At 33.2% G+C, this 13,610-nt stretch overlaps 1 protein-coding gene across 1 annotated transcript; it reads left to right on the forward strand.

Moving 5' to 3' along the window:
• The first annotated feature begins 3,183 nt into the window (after window positions 1–3,183).
• On the forward strand, window positions 3,184–7,917 carry LOC127128081 (lysine histidine transporter 1). The gene is made up of 8 exons (XM_051057332.1): window positions 3,184–3,350; window positions 5,686–5,843; window positions 5,927–6,310; window positions 6,530–6,923; window positions 7,013–7,118; window positions 7,222–7,313; window positions 7,404–7,472; window positions 7,555–7,917. The coding sequence occupies exons 1-8, from the start codon at window positions 3,321–3,323 to the stop codon at window positions 7,651–7,653; spliced, it is 1,332 nt and encodes a 443-aa protein (XP_050913289.1). The 5' UTR covers window positions 3,184–3,320; the 3' UTR covers window positions 7,654–7,917.
• Window positions 7,918–13,610: the final 5,693 nt, after the last annotated feature.

Consider the following 13,610-nt stretch of genomic DNA (forward strand, 5'->3'; position numbering starts at 1 on the left):
GATTTCAAAACAACCTCACTAAACCTCATCGGAGCAACTTGATAAGAGAGCTTGGATAAAGTAGACTTCGACATAACATTCAGAGAAGAGCTAGTGTCAACCAACACATTGGATAAAACGTCTTCTTGATAATTCTTGGCAATGTGTAAATCCAGATTATGGTTCCTCCCTTGCTCAGGCAATTCTTCATCACTAAAGCTCAAGTTGTTACACGTAGTAATGTTAGCCACAATTCCATCGAATTGACCAATTATTGCATCATGATCCACATAGGCTTACTCTAAGACCTTCTGCAAAGCCTTTCTGTGAGCTTCCGAATTCATCAGCAAAGATAAAACAAATATTTTGGACGGGGTGTGCAATAATTGATCCACCACATTGAATTCACTTCTCTTAATCAACTTTAGCATTTCATCCTGATAAGATCTATGGTTCACACCACTGGACTAACCAGACTGCATAGCCGGAGTTTCTATCTAAGCTTGCTTACCCACCGATGTATCTTCAATTCTTTTAGGGGACACAAAAGCAAATACTCGACCACTTCAGGTTACACCGCTTACATCAGCAATATTCACAACAAAAGAAAGGGAAGGAATGAGAACTTCCTTTCCATTTTCTATCGGATTCATAAGGTGTAGGACCCGCCAAACGAATAACCAAAGGAGAACCGATAGACTTTTGACCATTATAGGCAATCGTAACAGGCTCGGGGATATTGAAATGGGGAATTAATACATTCACATCATGCTCATCTTCATCCATATCTCTTATAATCTGAATAAGATTTTGATCCATCATCTCTTGCAAATCTCTCTTCACCACAGAAAACCCTTGAGGGTTTCTTGAACAGATATAGTAAGAAACATGATCATGCTCATAATAACTCAGCTCGCACAAATTCGCATTCATCTCGACCAAGGGTCTTCTAATCAGATTGACATCAAAGACAATACTTTCCAGGACATCCCTCAACCATATTCATAGCTGCACCACCATGTTTAGACAACAGATTGGCTTGCACATTAGGACCAAAGTCTTCAAATGACAAAATACCATTTTGTACTAGTCTCCTCACCTCAGATTTCAAAGCAAAATAGTTTTCAATATCATGATCGGGTGCATCTTGATGGAATGCACAATGATGATCATATTTATACCACCATGGGAGCTCCTTCGAAATAGCTGGCAGAGTTATAGTCTGTACCAAATTATTTTGTATCAAAGCAGGAAGTAACTCTGCATAAGACATCAAAATGGGATCAAATTATGCTTGTCTTGGGACACGGTTATGTTGATGAATACGTTGTTGAAAACGTGGTTGATAGTTTAATGCTACTTGAATAATTGGAGCAGGATTAATAATCGGGGTAACTGACGCCACATGCTGATGACGTTGACCGCTTCTCGGAGATCTCATATGCTTCTCTTGTGAAATAGCATCAACATTATGTTCCTTATTTTTGGAAAAACCATTCCCATACTTCTTGGAACTGTCAGAAGAACCACTCTCTTTCAATCGTCCCTCACGGACGCCTTCTTCTAGTCTCATCCCCATGTTGACCATCTCGGTAAAATCACTAGGAGCGCTTGCAACCATTCGGTCACAGTAAAACGGACTTAAAGTCTTCAAAAATAGCTTTGTCATCTCTTTCTCTTCTTATGGAGAACTGACCTGCGTGACAATCTTGTGACATATCTACGTGTATTCTTTGAAAGTTTCCTTATCCTTTTGGGACATAGCACGAAGTTGATCTCGGTCTGACGCCATGTCAACATTATACTTGTACTGATGAACAAAAGCTTCACCTATATCATTGAAAGTACGAATCTGGGTACTGTCAATTCTCATGTACCACTTCAAAGTAGCACCAGTCAAACTATCTTGAAAGTAATGAATCAACAATTGATGGTTATCAGTTTGAGTCGACATCTTGCGAGTATACATCGCCAAATGACTCAAAGGACAAGATTTGCCATTATATTTCTCAAAATAAACGAACACTTATTTGAAATAAACGAACACTTAATTAAATATTTAATGGTTTAACATTGATATACGTTTTATAATTGATAGACATACATTTTTATATAATAATATAAACTAAAATATGTAATTCAAAATAAAAATACATAAATATATAATGTGCGCGTATGCCCGCACCCGTACCCGCTTATTTTTATGGGTAATTACCCGAGCCCATATCCGTACCCATTTTTACGGGTTTTTACCCTACCCATTGTGGGTAAATTTGCGGGTGCCCATTGGGGATGAGTCAAATTGCCATCCCTAGATAAATTTATTGAAGATCAGAATATTCACATTAATGAAAAAGTTATGTTTGATAATCTTATTTAATTTTTAGTTTTTAATTTTTTTATTAGGTTATATATTTTCTCAAAAATTATTTGAAGTAATTTTTGAATTTGTAGTTTTGAATTTGTTATTTTTTTATTTATATTTTTTTTCTGTTTGATAAGCATGATTATTACTTTTTATTCCTTTTTGAGTAATATCTAAATTACATAATGAATTTCAAAATAATATTAATAATTCTTAAGTTAATGAAATGTCGAAGTAAAATAAATGATGTTAACAATAACAAAAAAATTTAAGAATATCCATACAATTTTATTGTAGATTAGACAATAAATTTAATTTAATTATTATTTATTTTTGTTAAATAAAAATAAATTTAATAATATAATATAATAAGATAAAAAATTTAATTAAAAATGCTATTTTATGTTATTTTATATTTATAAATATTAGATAATTTATCAAATACTAAAATTAAGTTCAGGAGATAATCAATCATCAAGTGTCATTCATCAATTGACAATTTCATCCTGATTAAGAAAAACATTATATTTTTATTAAAGTATCTTATCAAATATAGAAAATACTAAAAATAATATTAATTAAATGATAAAGTTAAAAGTAAATGTATTTGAAATTGAAATAAATTATAAATTTTAAAACATTTTTTTATTATAAATAGATAATTTATTATAAGATGGAAAGAGTAAATAGAATTGTAACCTACCTCCCTAATAAAAAAGAAAGACAGCAATAATATAATTCTCTTCTTACGAAGAAAAGTCTCCTACCGTTTTTCCTTAGTTCCTTCTCTTACGCGTTATTTCATTTTCTCTCTCTCTATGTGATGTTATACATTGACATCTGACTTCTTTTTTATAAGCACATTGACATTTGACTTTTTTTTTTATAAGCACATTGACATTTGACTTGTTCAATATATATACATGAGTATTGGCAAAATTCCAAGTACACAGAAAGAAAAGAAATACATCAAATAATGGGAACCCAACAAACACCACCCAGATCTGTAAGTTTCTCTCTTTCTTCTCCTCTCTACTTATTATTACTCAAACTCATACAACCATGTTTTATTTATTTGCTTGCAATTGTGTTTCATATACTACTCTCTTTCTACAAACCCTATTCATGATCATCTCTTTTTTCATTTTTTTTCTACAAATCCTATTCATGATCATCTCTTGGTGTTTTCTAAGATCTCAAGTGGTTTGGAAAATTTGAGAGAGATTAAACTTTAAAGTGTACATCTACGAGATATCCGTGATTGGCTTTTAATGGAAACTTTAAAGTCACCCATAACTAATTAAACTTTGCATTAATTGCACCGGTTATCGTTCCACATGCTTCTCCTTCGTAACATCTTTCCAATTTACAAGTTTTTCTTTCTGTTTGTTTCTTACACTATTTCAACGGCAGGACTTTTATAATTGAAAAATAACATATTTTAATATATGTAATGATAACTTGTGAATTATAAATTACATATATTAAAATAACATATTTTAATATATGTAATAGAAAATTTATATTTAAAAAAAATTTAATTATAAATTTTTAATAAAATTAATATATAATTTTTAAGAATTTTCTTTTTATATTTATCTCTTAACTTATATTTTTAAGATACAGATTAGTATTTTCCTTCTTATAATAATAAGAAATTACAATATTATATACTCCATCAGAGTCAAAATAATGTTATTTAAAGTTCAGAATAAGATAATATTATTATTAAAAATTAGTTTTTATTAAATTAATTTTATTAATATATTATAAGTAGTGTGCAGAATAGTAGAATGATAATTATAAGATACAATAAGAAAATAATCATTATTTTTACGTTAAAAAATAAAACTGACATTTATTTTAAAATACATTTTTTCTTTAAAACTCAGTATTTTGAAATAAAAAGAGTATTTTTCACTTGTATTATTAAAATTTTAATTTATTAAACTAATGTAATAGACTATAATTTTTTGTAATCACATACTTAAATACAACTGGCTGAAATAAACAAATATGTGTTCTAAGATATCTAACTTACAATTATAATTATTTAATACTATTAGCTGTTAATTAGTTTTTTGTTTGAATAAGTCACACTTTCACAGCTAGAATTATTTAAGAATAGTCCTTTCATTTGATGAATCTAAGCATGTTCCCATCACTAGTCAAGTAGTACATAGATATGTAAACTAGATATTTATTTTAACTTTGATTATTTCTTTCACCAAAATAACTTTGATATATAAAAGTTTGATTAATATAATTTGTAGTTTGGTTATCATGTGCCTTAATATTAAACAGTAATTTGAAGTAGAAAAACAAATTTGATTAATTAAATATAATAAGTGGGTTAATGTAGTTAATAATTTGATTATTGAATGGGTGATATAAAAAAAAATGTAAATCAACTTTGGTATGGTTAATGATAGCTATTACTATCTTCGTCCCATAATGAGTGATCTATTTAGATTAAAAGAGTATCCTAAAATAAATATTTCATTTCAATTTCAAATGCATTTTTTGTAATTTTAATCTCTAATTAATATTTCTTTCATCATTTTTAATATACAATAAGGATAGTTTAGTAAAAGTAATATTCTTTCTCTTTCATTTATTCTTTTTTCTTAATCTTCAACAAAATCATTCATCGTGGAACAGAGGTACTAGTACAATATCATTTCCTCACTTAAGACACTATCAATTGAAGCATTTCTTTCTTCTTCTTTCTTCTTTTTTATTTGTGTCATCGAGCATAATTATAAAATATTTATCCTAAAATTGAAATTTAACGAGTAAAAAGAAGATTAAAAAATTGCAATTATAATTAGTTAAATTGGTGCATTGCACAAAAGTCAAGGTAAGATAAAGATAGACACTAGTAGCTATTAGTACCCTCCGTCTCATAAAAAATGTTTTATTTGAACAATTTACGGTTCTTAAAAAAATGGTTGGATGCGTTGGTTTTGATTTTAAAACTAATATTATTTATTAGAATACCCCGATTAATTGTAGTTAAAAGAGTGGTTGGATAAAGTGAAAATTAGTAATAAATAGGGATAATAAATGCTGCATTGATATCGTAAAAGGACAATTATTTTGAGACAAAGAAAAAATGTAAATGAAACACTATTTATGAGATAGATGTGAGGAAGTATGAAATTTTCAACAAGTTAGGAAGTACTATTTGTGTTCCACTTGCCCCTTTTGGTGCCCATCCATTAAATCAAAAAGACCTTTCAAACATAAAGTCAATTTTATTGATTGATTCATTTGGAAAAAATCACTTATTTTTATGTTACTAGCTAATTTAATTTAACTTGTTGCTATTAATGAACCAGATTGATGAAGAATTAAAAAGGCAGAAAGCAATTGATGATTGGCTTCCAATTAGTTCTTCAAGAAATGCAAAATGGTGGTACTCTGCTTTTCATAATGTCACAGCCATGGTTGGTGCTGGTGTTCTTAGTCTCCCTTATGCCATGTCTCAACTTGGATGGTATATTTTTTTCATTTTCTATGATTAATTTTTAATAAATATTATTTACCTTTCTTGACTTAAGAACCACAATGTTTATTTAGGGGTCCTGGGGTGACAATACTAGTCCTCTCATGGTTCATCACACTCTACACTCTATGGCAAATGGTCGAGATGCATGAAATGGTTCCAGGAAAACGCTTTGATAGATATCATGAACTGGGTCAATATGCTTTCGGTGAAAAGTTGGGCCTTTATATTGTGGTTCCACAACAACTTATCGTTGAAGTTGGGGTTAACATTGTATACATGGTGACCGGAGGAAAATCTTTGCAGAAGTTTCATGATACTGTGTGTCACGACTGTAAAAAGATTAAGTTAACATTTTTCATTATGATTTTTGCCTCAGTTCACTTTGTCTTGTCTCATCTACCCAACTTGAACTCTATTTCTGGTGTGTCTTTGGCCGCTGCAGTCATGTCATTGAGGTATAAGTTATTTTTAAGTTTATATTGATTCACTAAATATGGTAAATGAATTATATGTTATTTTTTGTATATATAGTTAACTAACCGATTCTAACTAACTTTAGTGTTTTTGTTATCGGTCATCGACCTTCTTGGAGTCTATGATCCAGTGAGAATGAATTTTTGACGAAATATAATTTTCACATGTTAAACTGGCATTTGTGTTTATTTTCCTTGCAGTTACTCTACAATTGCTTGGTCAGCTTCTGCACATAAAGGTGTTATAGAAAATGTTGAATATGGTTACAGAGCTACGACTAAACCAGGAACCGTGTTTGGCTTCTTCAATGCCCTTGGTGATGTGGCTTTTGCATATGCCGGACACAATGTAGTGCTAGAAATTCAAGCAACAATTCCATCTACGCCAGAAAATCCCTCCAAAGGTCCTATGTGGAGAGGAGTGATTGTTGCCTACATAGTTGTGGCTTTGTGCTACTTTCCGGTTGCTCTAATCGGTTATTGGATGTTTGGTAATACCGTTCAAGACAACATACTCGTCACCTTAGAGAAACCAAAATGGCTTATTGCAATGGCAAACATGTTTGTTGTTATCCATGTTATCGGAAGTTATCAGGTGAATTCACTCATTTTTAACCCTTCATAATTGTTTTAAAACCTTTATATATAAGGTTTCATAAAATTAATAGTGTTTTGTAAATGTAGATTTATGCAATGCCAGTGTTTGACATGATTGAAACTGTGATGGTGAAAAAGTTAAATTTCAAACCTAGCACAATACTTCGATTTATAGTACGAAATGTGTATGTTGGTAAGTAAATTATCTTCTTAATCAAAATAATTTTTGATGTAATGTAGTTGAATTCTTTTTGTAGCTCCAATATGCATTCACATAACGTTCTTTATTTTTGTAGCATTTACAATGTTTATTGCTATTACCTTTCCGTTTTTTGGTGGTCTACTTGGATTTTTTGGAGGATTTGCTTTTGCTCCAACAACATACTTCGTAAGCATAGAATTACTCAAGTTTGATATTGTAAAAGTTCTTATGATAAAATCAATTCAACTAATGTTTATTTTTTTGTTATATTTCCAGCTACCATGCATCATGTGGCTAGCAATCTACAAACCAAGAAGATTCAGCTTGTCTTGGTGTTGTAACTATGTATGTTTGATTTTTATTATCATTTTAAATACTCTTGTTTAAATTAATTTTGTTTTAATCTTGTTTCATTCATTGCTTATAGGTTTGCATTGCCCTTGGCCTATGTTTGATGATTTTATCACCAATTGGAGGATTGAGGACAATCATACTTAATGCCAAGACTTATAAGTTCTATTCTTAAATCCATTCATTCTCCAAATAAACAATGATGACAAAGGCAGAAAAGGAATCAAATTCTATGAAATAACTTGGTTATCATTTTATGAAAATTACATGTATTTTCTTTGAATCCTCCCCAATATGGATATTAGTAGAGAAAAATAAGCACAACAAATTAAAAGGGGTTTAATAGTCTTTTTTTTCTTTAATTCTCAATATATACTAATTTCTTATGTGTTGGTCCACATGATTGTTATAATTACATATATTCTAAAACTTTAGTCAATGTTTTTTATTTTATAATTACTTATTCTTAGACTTAAGAATATCATAAGTGTTTATATGATTTTAAAACGTTAGTAAAATATTTTTTTAATGTTCATTTATTTTTTTTCTTAATTTTTTTTCATAAATATGGTTTGAGTGGCTATTTATGGGATTAAACCTCTTCTTCAAATACATCCGTTTCTTTAAATACGTCGGTCATGTTCCGTCCATATTTCATGGTCGTGGAGATGACGTGTGTTTGATCCACAACGATGCTGAAGGAGTCGTGGGAGTTAATCATGTTTCTTGAATATTAGAGAACCATCTATTCATTTCCTATGAGGTTACTATTTCAAGGATGCCTTTGATATAGGCATAACCTGACTATAAATACATCAATATCACACTTGAGAAACAAGTTAACTCGAATATAGAAATATACGCGCATAATGCTTCTCACCCTACGTGAGCTAGCTCTCAATCTCACAAAAAAATCTTAAAGTTTCTGACAACTCTTAATCACTAGGGATTATCACACATTTGTATTTTCAGCAAGTACAATTGGCGCCCACCGTGAGACCTCGTTAAAACTAACCTGGAATACACTCATTGTTACTCACTATTACTTTCACCATCTTTTCATGGGGGTGTTCGACCAAAGTTTCAAGAAGACCATCAACACAATTGTTGGATGTTTTGTCTTGGGAGGATAATCTAGCTCTTCCCGTATAAAGCATGCTCGACAGGTGTAATAGTAAGCATCGCACCCGCTAAGGCAACTAAGACCTCAGGGAGAGAGTAAGAGCCCACAATCACCTTTTCAAAGGATGACGCAATCAATATTCTTCCCCAATGAAATGATCTCATGGTCATCACATTCCAGTACACCAATTGGGATTTGAAATGAGTGTTTATCGACCTTGACAACTCAACAAATGTCTTGCTATGGAGCGCCTTCCAAAGTATCCAACTTGATCCCAAATAACATCAGAGCTTTCCAAGGGTCCCTGATTGGCCTTTCGGGCAAGCACGAGCATGTCAAGGTCACACCACACTCAAAATAATGATTGACTCAAGGACGGGCGCTAGAACCATCGAAGTGATGTATCTCGTGGTAGAAGACATGTCCCCTTACAATTCCATCCTTTCAACAAAAACAAAACCTTACCCTTACCAATGAACATCACCTTTCCTTTTTTTTTCTTTTCTAACCAACACGTCTATTCCCCGCTTAATCCAAATAATTCTAAAAGTTTCTTCTAAAATCACAAGTACTTATCTTGTCTCTCATCTCACCTTTGTTCACTTGAATTGACAGGGTAATCACATAATTAACGTACAAAAGCATTTATCCATAAGTTTACAATTTTTTTTTAACAAAGTTAATGTAATACCCTGTGTTTCCTTAAATACTCAAATTCATATCAGTTGAGATCAAATGAGTTCCTATGTGCTCTGAAAGTTATCAGTTGGGATAAATAAAGTAGTTAGTGAACTCAAATTGACTTAATTAATATTAATTAAGACATACCTTTTATTAATTGATACAAAAGTGATATTTTGATAATATTAATAATGGGTCAATTACTCTAGTAGAAAAAATATTATAAGTGTAATGTCATTTGGGATATTTTCTACAAGTCCTCTTCATTTTGTCCATACAAATCTCTTTCTCTTAATGACCAATCCTCCACCACATGTTATTACACCCACTTGCCATTACCACCACATGTTGTGATACTTTCCCTAAGTATCATTTCTTCTTATCAATAAACATAACAGAGGAAAAGTTGGAGTGGGGAAAGAAATAAAACTTAGTAAAGAAAGAAGAAAAGCATGTCAAGAGAAGAAAAGAAGAAGAAACTTTTAGCAACATAGAAAACTTGGAATCTGTAACACCCTTCTAAAATACCCCAAATATTTAATAAAAACAACAAATATATATATCAGAGTAATTATGCACCAAGGGTGTCACACAACACTTCACACATTTCACCATAAAATTCAGTCATGCTCATTATTTAATTCAAAATAACATTTTTGCATAATTCGCAGCGGATAGAAATCAAATCAACCATTAGAAACATATAACAGATTACATGTAAAATTATTCAACAATTAAAAACATCCCGTCCCGATGTTACATCTATCAGAGCATGACCCACTACGGAGACTACACTAGACTCCAAGCACTAGCTTCTACTCAATCACTGCTCGTTACCTGAAAAAAATAGTTGTAAGGGTGAGTTCTTCAATCGATATAATAAGCATTATAAATCAGCATGTAATGCTAAGTAAATTCACACATTTCATCACCCTAATCGTAACATACATCCAGTAACGACACATCAACTCAAACATCATACTTAATAACAACATAAAATGCAACTCAAATGAGACTCGACTCGTCATGCATGTGGTACCAATCGGAGTAAAACTCCCAACTTAAAATCATTGCCATTTTATTGGGCATCAAGGCATAAGCCTTCAACTTTCAACTTAAAATTTTGCCAATCCAGGCCAACGTGGTGTGAGCAAAGCTCCGACTTAATGCATATGAAATGTACATGGCATACACGACTTTACAATTCCAACAACAAAATAACAATATCAACACAACAAGGTTTTCAACATAATCAACTTATAATCAACTTTGGCTCATCAAGCCTACAACTCAGTATTTTCAACAACTTTAACACAACTTATCAACATATTTGTATCAACACTTCATAACATAAACTCAACACAATTACGCATCAAAATTAACGATAATAGGTCAATCACCAATTATGTTCACAACATTAAAATATCAATTTTTCCAATTTCCAACAGTGTTAACCGGTTAACGCCCTGGGTTAACCGGTTAACGCAGACAAAACAGCAGTTCCTGCGCTAACACAAGGCACTTTCTGGCAAAACGCAACAGTGTTAACCGGTTAACGCCCTGGGTTAACCGGTTAACGCAGGCAAAACAGCACATTTTCACAAAATATAACAGTGTTAACCGGTTAACGCCCTGGGTTAACCGGTTAACGCAGACAAAACAGCAGTTCATGCGCTAACACAAGGCAGAATGCAGAGTTCTCCGCATTTTCCGCCGTTGGAGGACTTCCGGACCTCCGATTCAATTTCCGTAAAAAGCTACATTATCGGAAAATCACGACACATACAATTATCGGTTCAATTTCAGTTTTTCTACAACTTATTCATCAAAATTTTCTCAGCATTCTAAATCCCAATTAGGGCCAATTCAACGGCTATCACTACCCATGACATGTTAATCTATAATACCCATTAAACGACGATAAACCCCCCTTACCTGAGTTAATCCGGCAAATCTTTGAGCTTCAAGCCTTTCCGTTCTTCAACCTCTGCTCTTGCTCTTCCCTTTTGCCCTTTTCCACTTTTCTATCGCTTCTCTGCTTTTTCACGTAAAACTCTTTACCAACAATGAAAACCCTTTTTCTTATTCCAACTTATATATTTTCCAAAATAATAATAATAATCCAATAATATTTCCAATTAATTAATTAAATTAATAAATATTATATTAATTCAAATTAAATAATTAGCCTTATTTTATCGGGGTGTTACAACTCTCCCCCACTAAAAGAGTTTTCATCCTCGAAAACATACCTCAAGCGAACAACTCTGGGTAAGACTCCTTCATCTTACTCTCAAGTTCCCAAGTCACATTGCCACCTGCTGGTCCTCCCCAAGCTACTTTCACCAAGGCAATCTCTTTACCCCGCAACTGCTTCAACTCTCGATCCTCAATCCTCATAGGCGATATTTCAACAGTCAGGTTATCTCTCACCTGTACATCATCTACTTGGATCACATGCGACGGATCATGAATGTACCTCCTTAACTGAGACACATGAAAAACCTCATGCAAATTCGCAAGTGACGGCGGTAAAGCGATACGATAGGCTACTTCTCCTATCCTCTCCAAAATCTGATAAGGACCAATAAATCGAGGTGTCAACTTCTTTGACTTCAAAGCTCGACCAACCCCAGTTATCGGAGTAACACGAAGAAACACGTGATCTCCCTCTCGGAACTCAAGTGATTTCCTCCTCTTGTCATGATAACTCTTCTGACGACTCTGAGCAATTCTCATCTTCTCCTGAATCATCTTAATCTTTTCCGTAGTTTGTTGAACAATCTCTGGTCCAACCACAACACTCTCACCGGACTCATACCAACATAACGGTGTCCGACATCTCCTACCATACAAAGCTTCAAACGGCGCCATACCAATGCTCGAATGAAAACTATTGTTGTAGGTAAACTCAATCAAAGGTAAATAACAATCCCAAGCACCTCCCTTTTCCAAAACGCAAGCTCTCAAAAGATCCTCTAATGACTGAATCGTCCTCTCAGTCTGACCATCAGTCTGCGGGTGATATGCAGAGCTCAATCTCAGTTTAGTTCCCAAAGCCTTCTGCAAACCTTCCCAGAATTTCGATGTAAATCTAGGATCTCTGTCCGACACAATACTCGACGGAATACCATGCAAACTTACAATTTTCTCAATATACAACTCAGCTAATTTCTCTAACGGATAGTCCATTCTAATCGGAATGAAATGAGCCGACTTCGTCAATCTGTCAACAATCACCCAAATAGCTTCAAAATTCTTATTTGTCCTCGGTAAACCAGAAACAAAATCCATACTGATACTATCCCACTTCCACTCTGGAATAGCCAACGGTTGCATTAGCCCAGACGGCTTCTGATGCTCAATCTTCGACTTCTGACAAGTCAAACAAGAATAAACAAAACTCGCAATTTCTCTTTTCATTCCCGGCCACCAAAATAACTTTTTCAAATCATGATACATCTTCGTAGCTCCAGGATGAATACTCAACCCACTACGATGTCCTTCTTCAAGAATACTCTTCTTAAGTTCGGTAACATCCAGAATGCACACCCGACTACCAAATCTCAAAACACCATTCTCATCAACTCTGAATTCGCCACCTTGACCTTGATTCACTAGAGTCAACTTATCAACCAAAAGCACATCGGATTTCTGACCCTCTCTGATCTCATCCAGAATACCACTTGTTAACTTCAACATTCCCAATTTAACACTATTGTGAGTACTCTCACACACCAAACTCAAGTCTCTAAACTGCTCAATTAAATCCAATTCCTTAACCATTAGCATAGACATATGTAATGATTTCCGACTCAATGCATCAGCCACTACGTTTGCTTTACCCGGATGGTAATTCAAACCAAAGTCATAATCCTTCAGAAACTCTAACCATCTTCTCTGTCTCATATTCAACTCTTTCTGATCAAACAAATACTTTAAACTTTTATGGTCACTGAAAACCTCAAATCTTGACCCGTACAAGTAATGCCTCCATAACTTCAGAACAAACACCACAGCCGCCAACTCTAAATCGTGCGTCGGGTAGTTCCTCTCATGAACCCTCAGCTGTCTTGAAGCATAAGCTATAACCTGCTTATTCTGCATCAACACGCCACCCAAACCCAACAATGAAGCATCACAGTAAACTTCAAATGATTCCGACGAACTCGGTAATATCAGAATAGGAGCAGTAGTCAACCTCCTCTTTAACTCTTGGAACCCTTCTTCACATTTTGAGTCCCAAACAAATGCTTGCCCCTTTCTAGTCAACATCGTCAACGGTAACGCCAACTTAGAAAATCCCTCAATGAACTTCCTATAATAAC

This window comes from Lathyrus oleraceus, chromosome 3 (genome assembly GCF_024323335.1).
Source record: "Lathyrus oleraceus cultivar Zhongwan6 chromosome 3, CAAS_Psat_ZW6_1.0, whole genome shotgun sequence".
Classification (NCBI taxonomy): Eukaryota; Viridiplantae; Streptophyta; class Magnoliopsida; order Fabales; family Fabaceae; genus Lathyrus; species Lathyrus oleraceus.

Coding starts and splice junctions, on each gene's coding strand:
- LOC127128081 (XM_051057332.1), top strand. CDS start 3,321: ATGGGAACCCAACAAACACCACCCAGATCT. Junction 3,351..5,685: donor AACAAACACCACCCAGATCT/GTAAGTTTCTCT, acceptor TTAATGAACCAG/ATTGATGAAGAATTAAAAAG. Junction 7,473..7,554: donor TGTCTTGGTGTTGTAACTAT/GTATGTTTGATT, acceptor CATTGCTTATAG/GTTTGCATTGCCCTTGGCCT.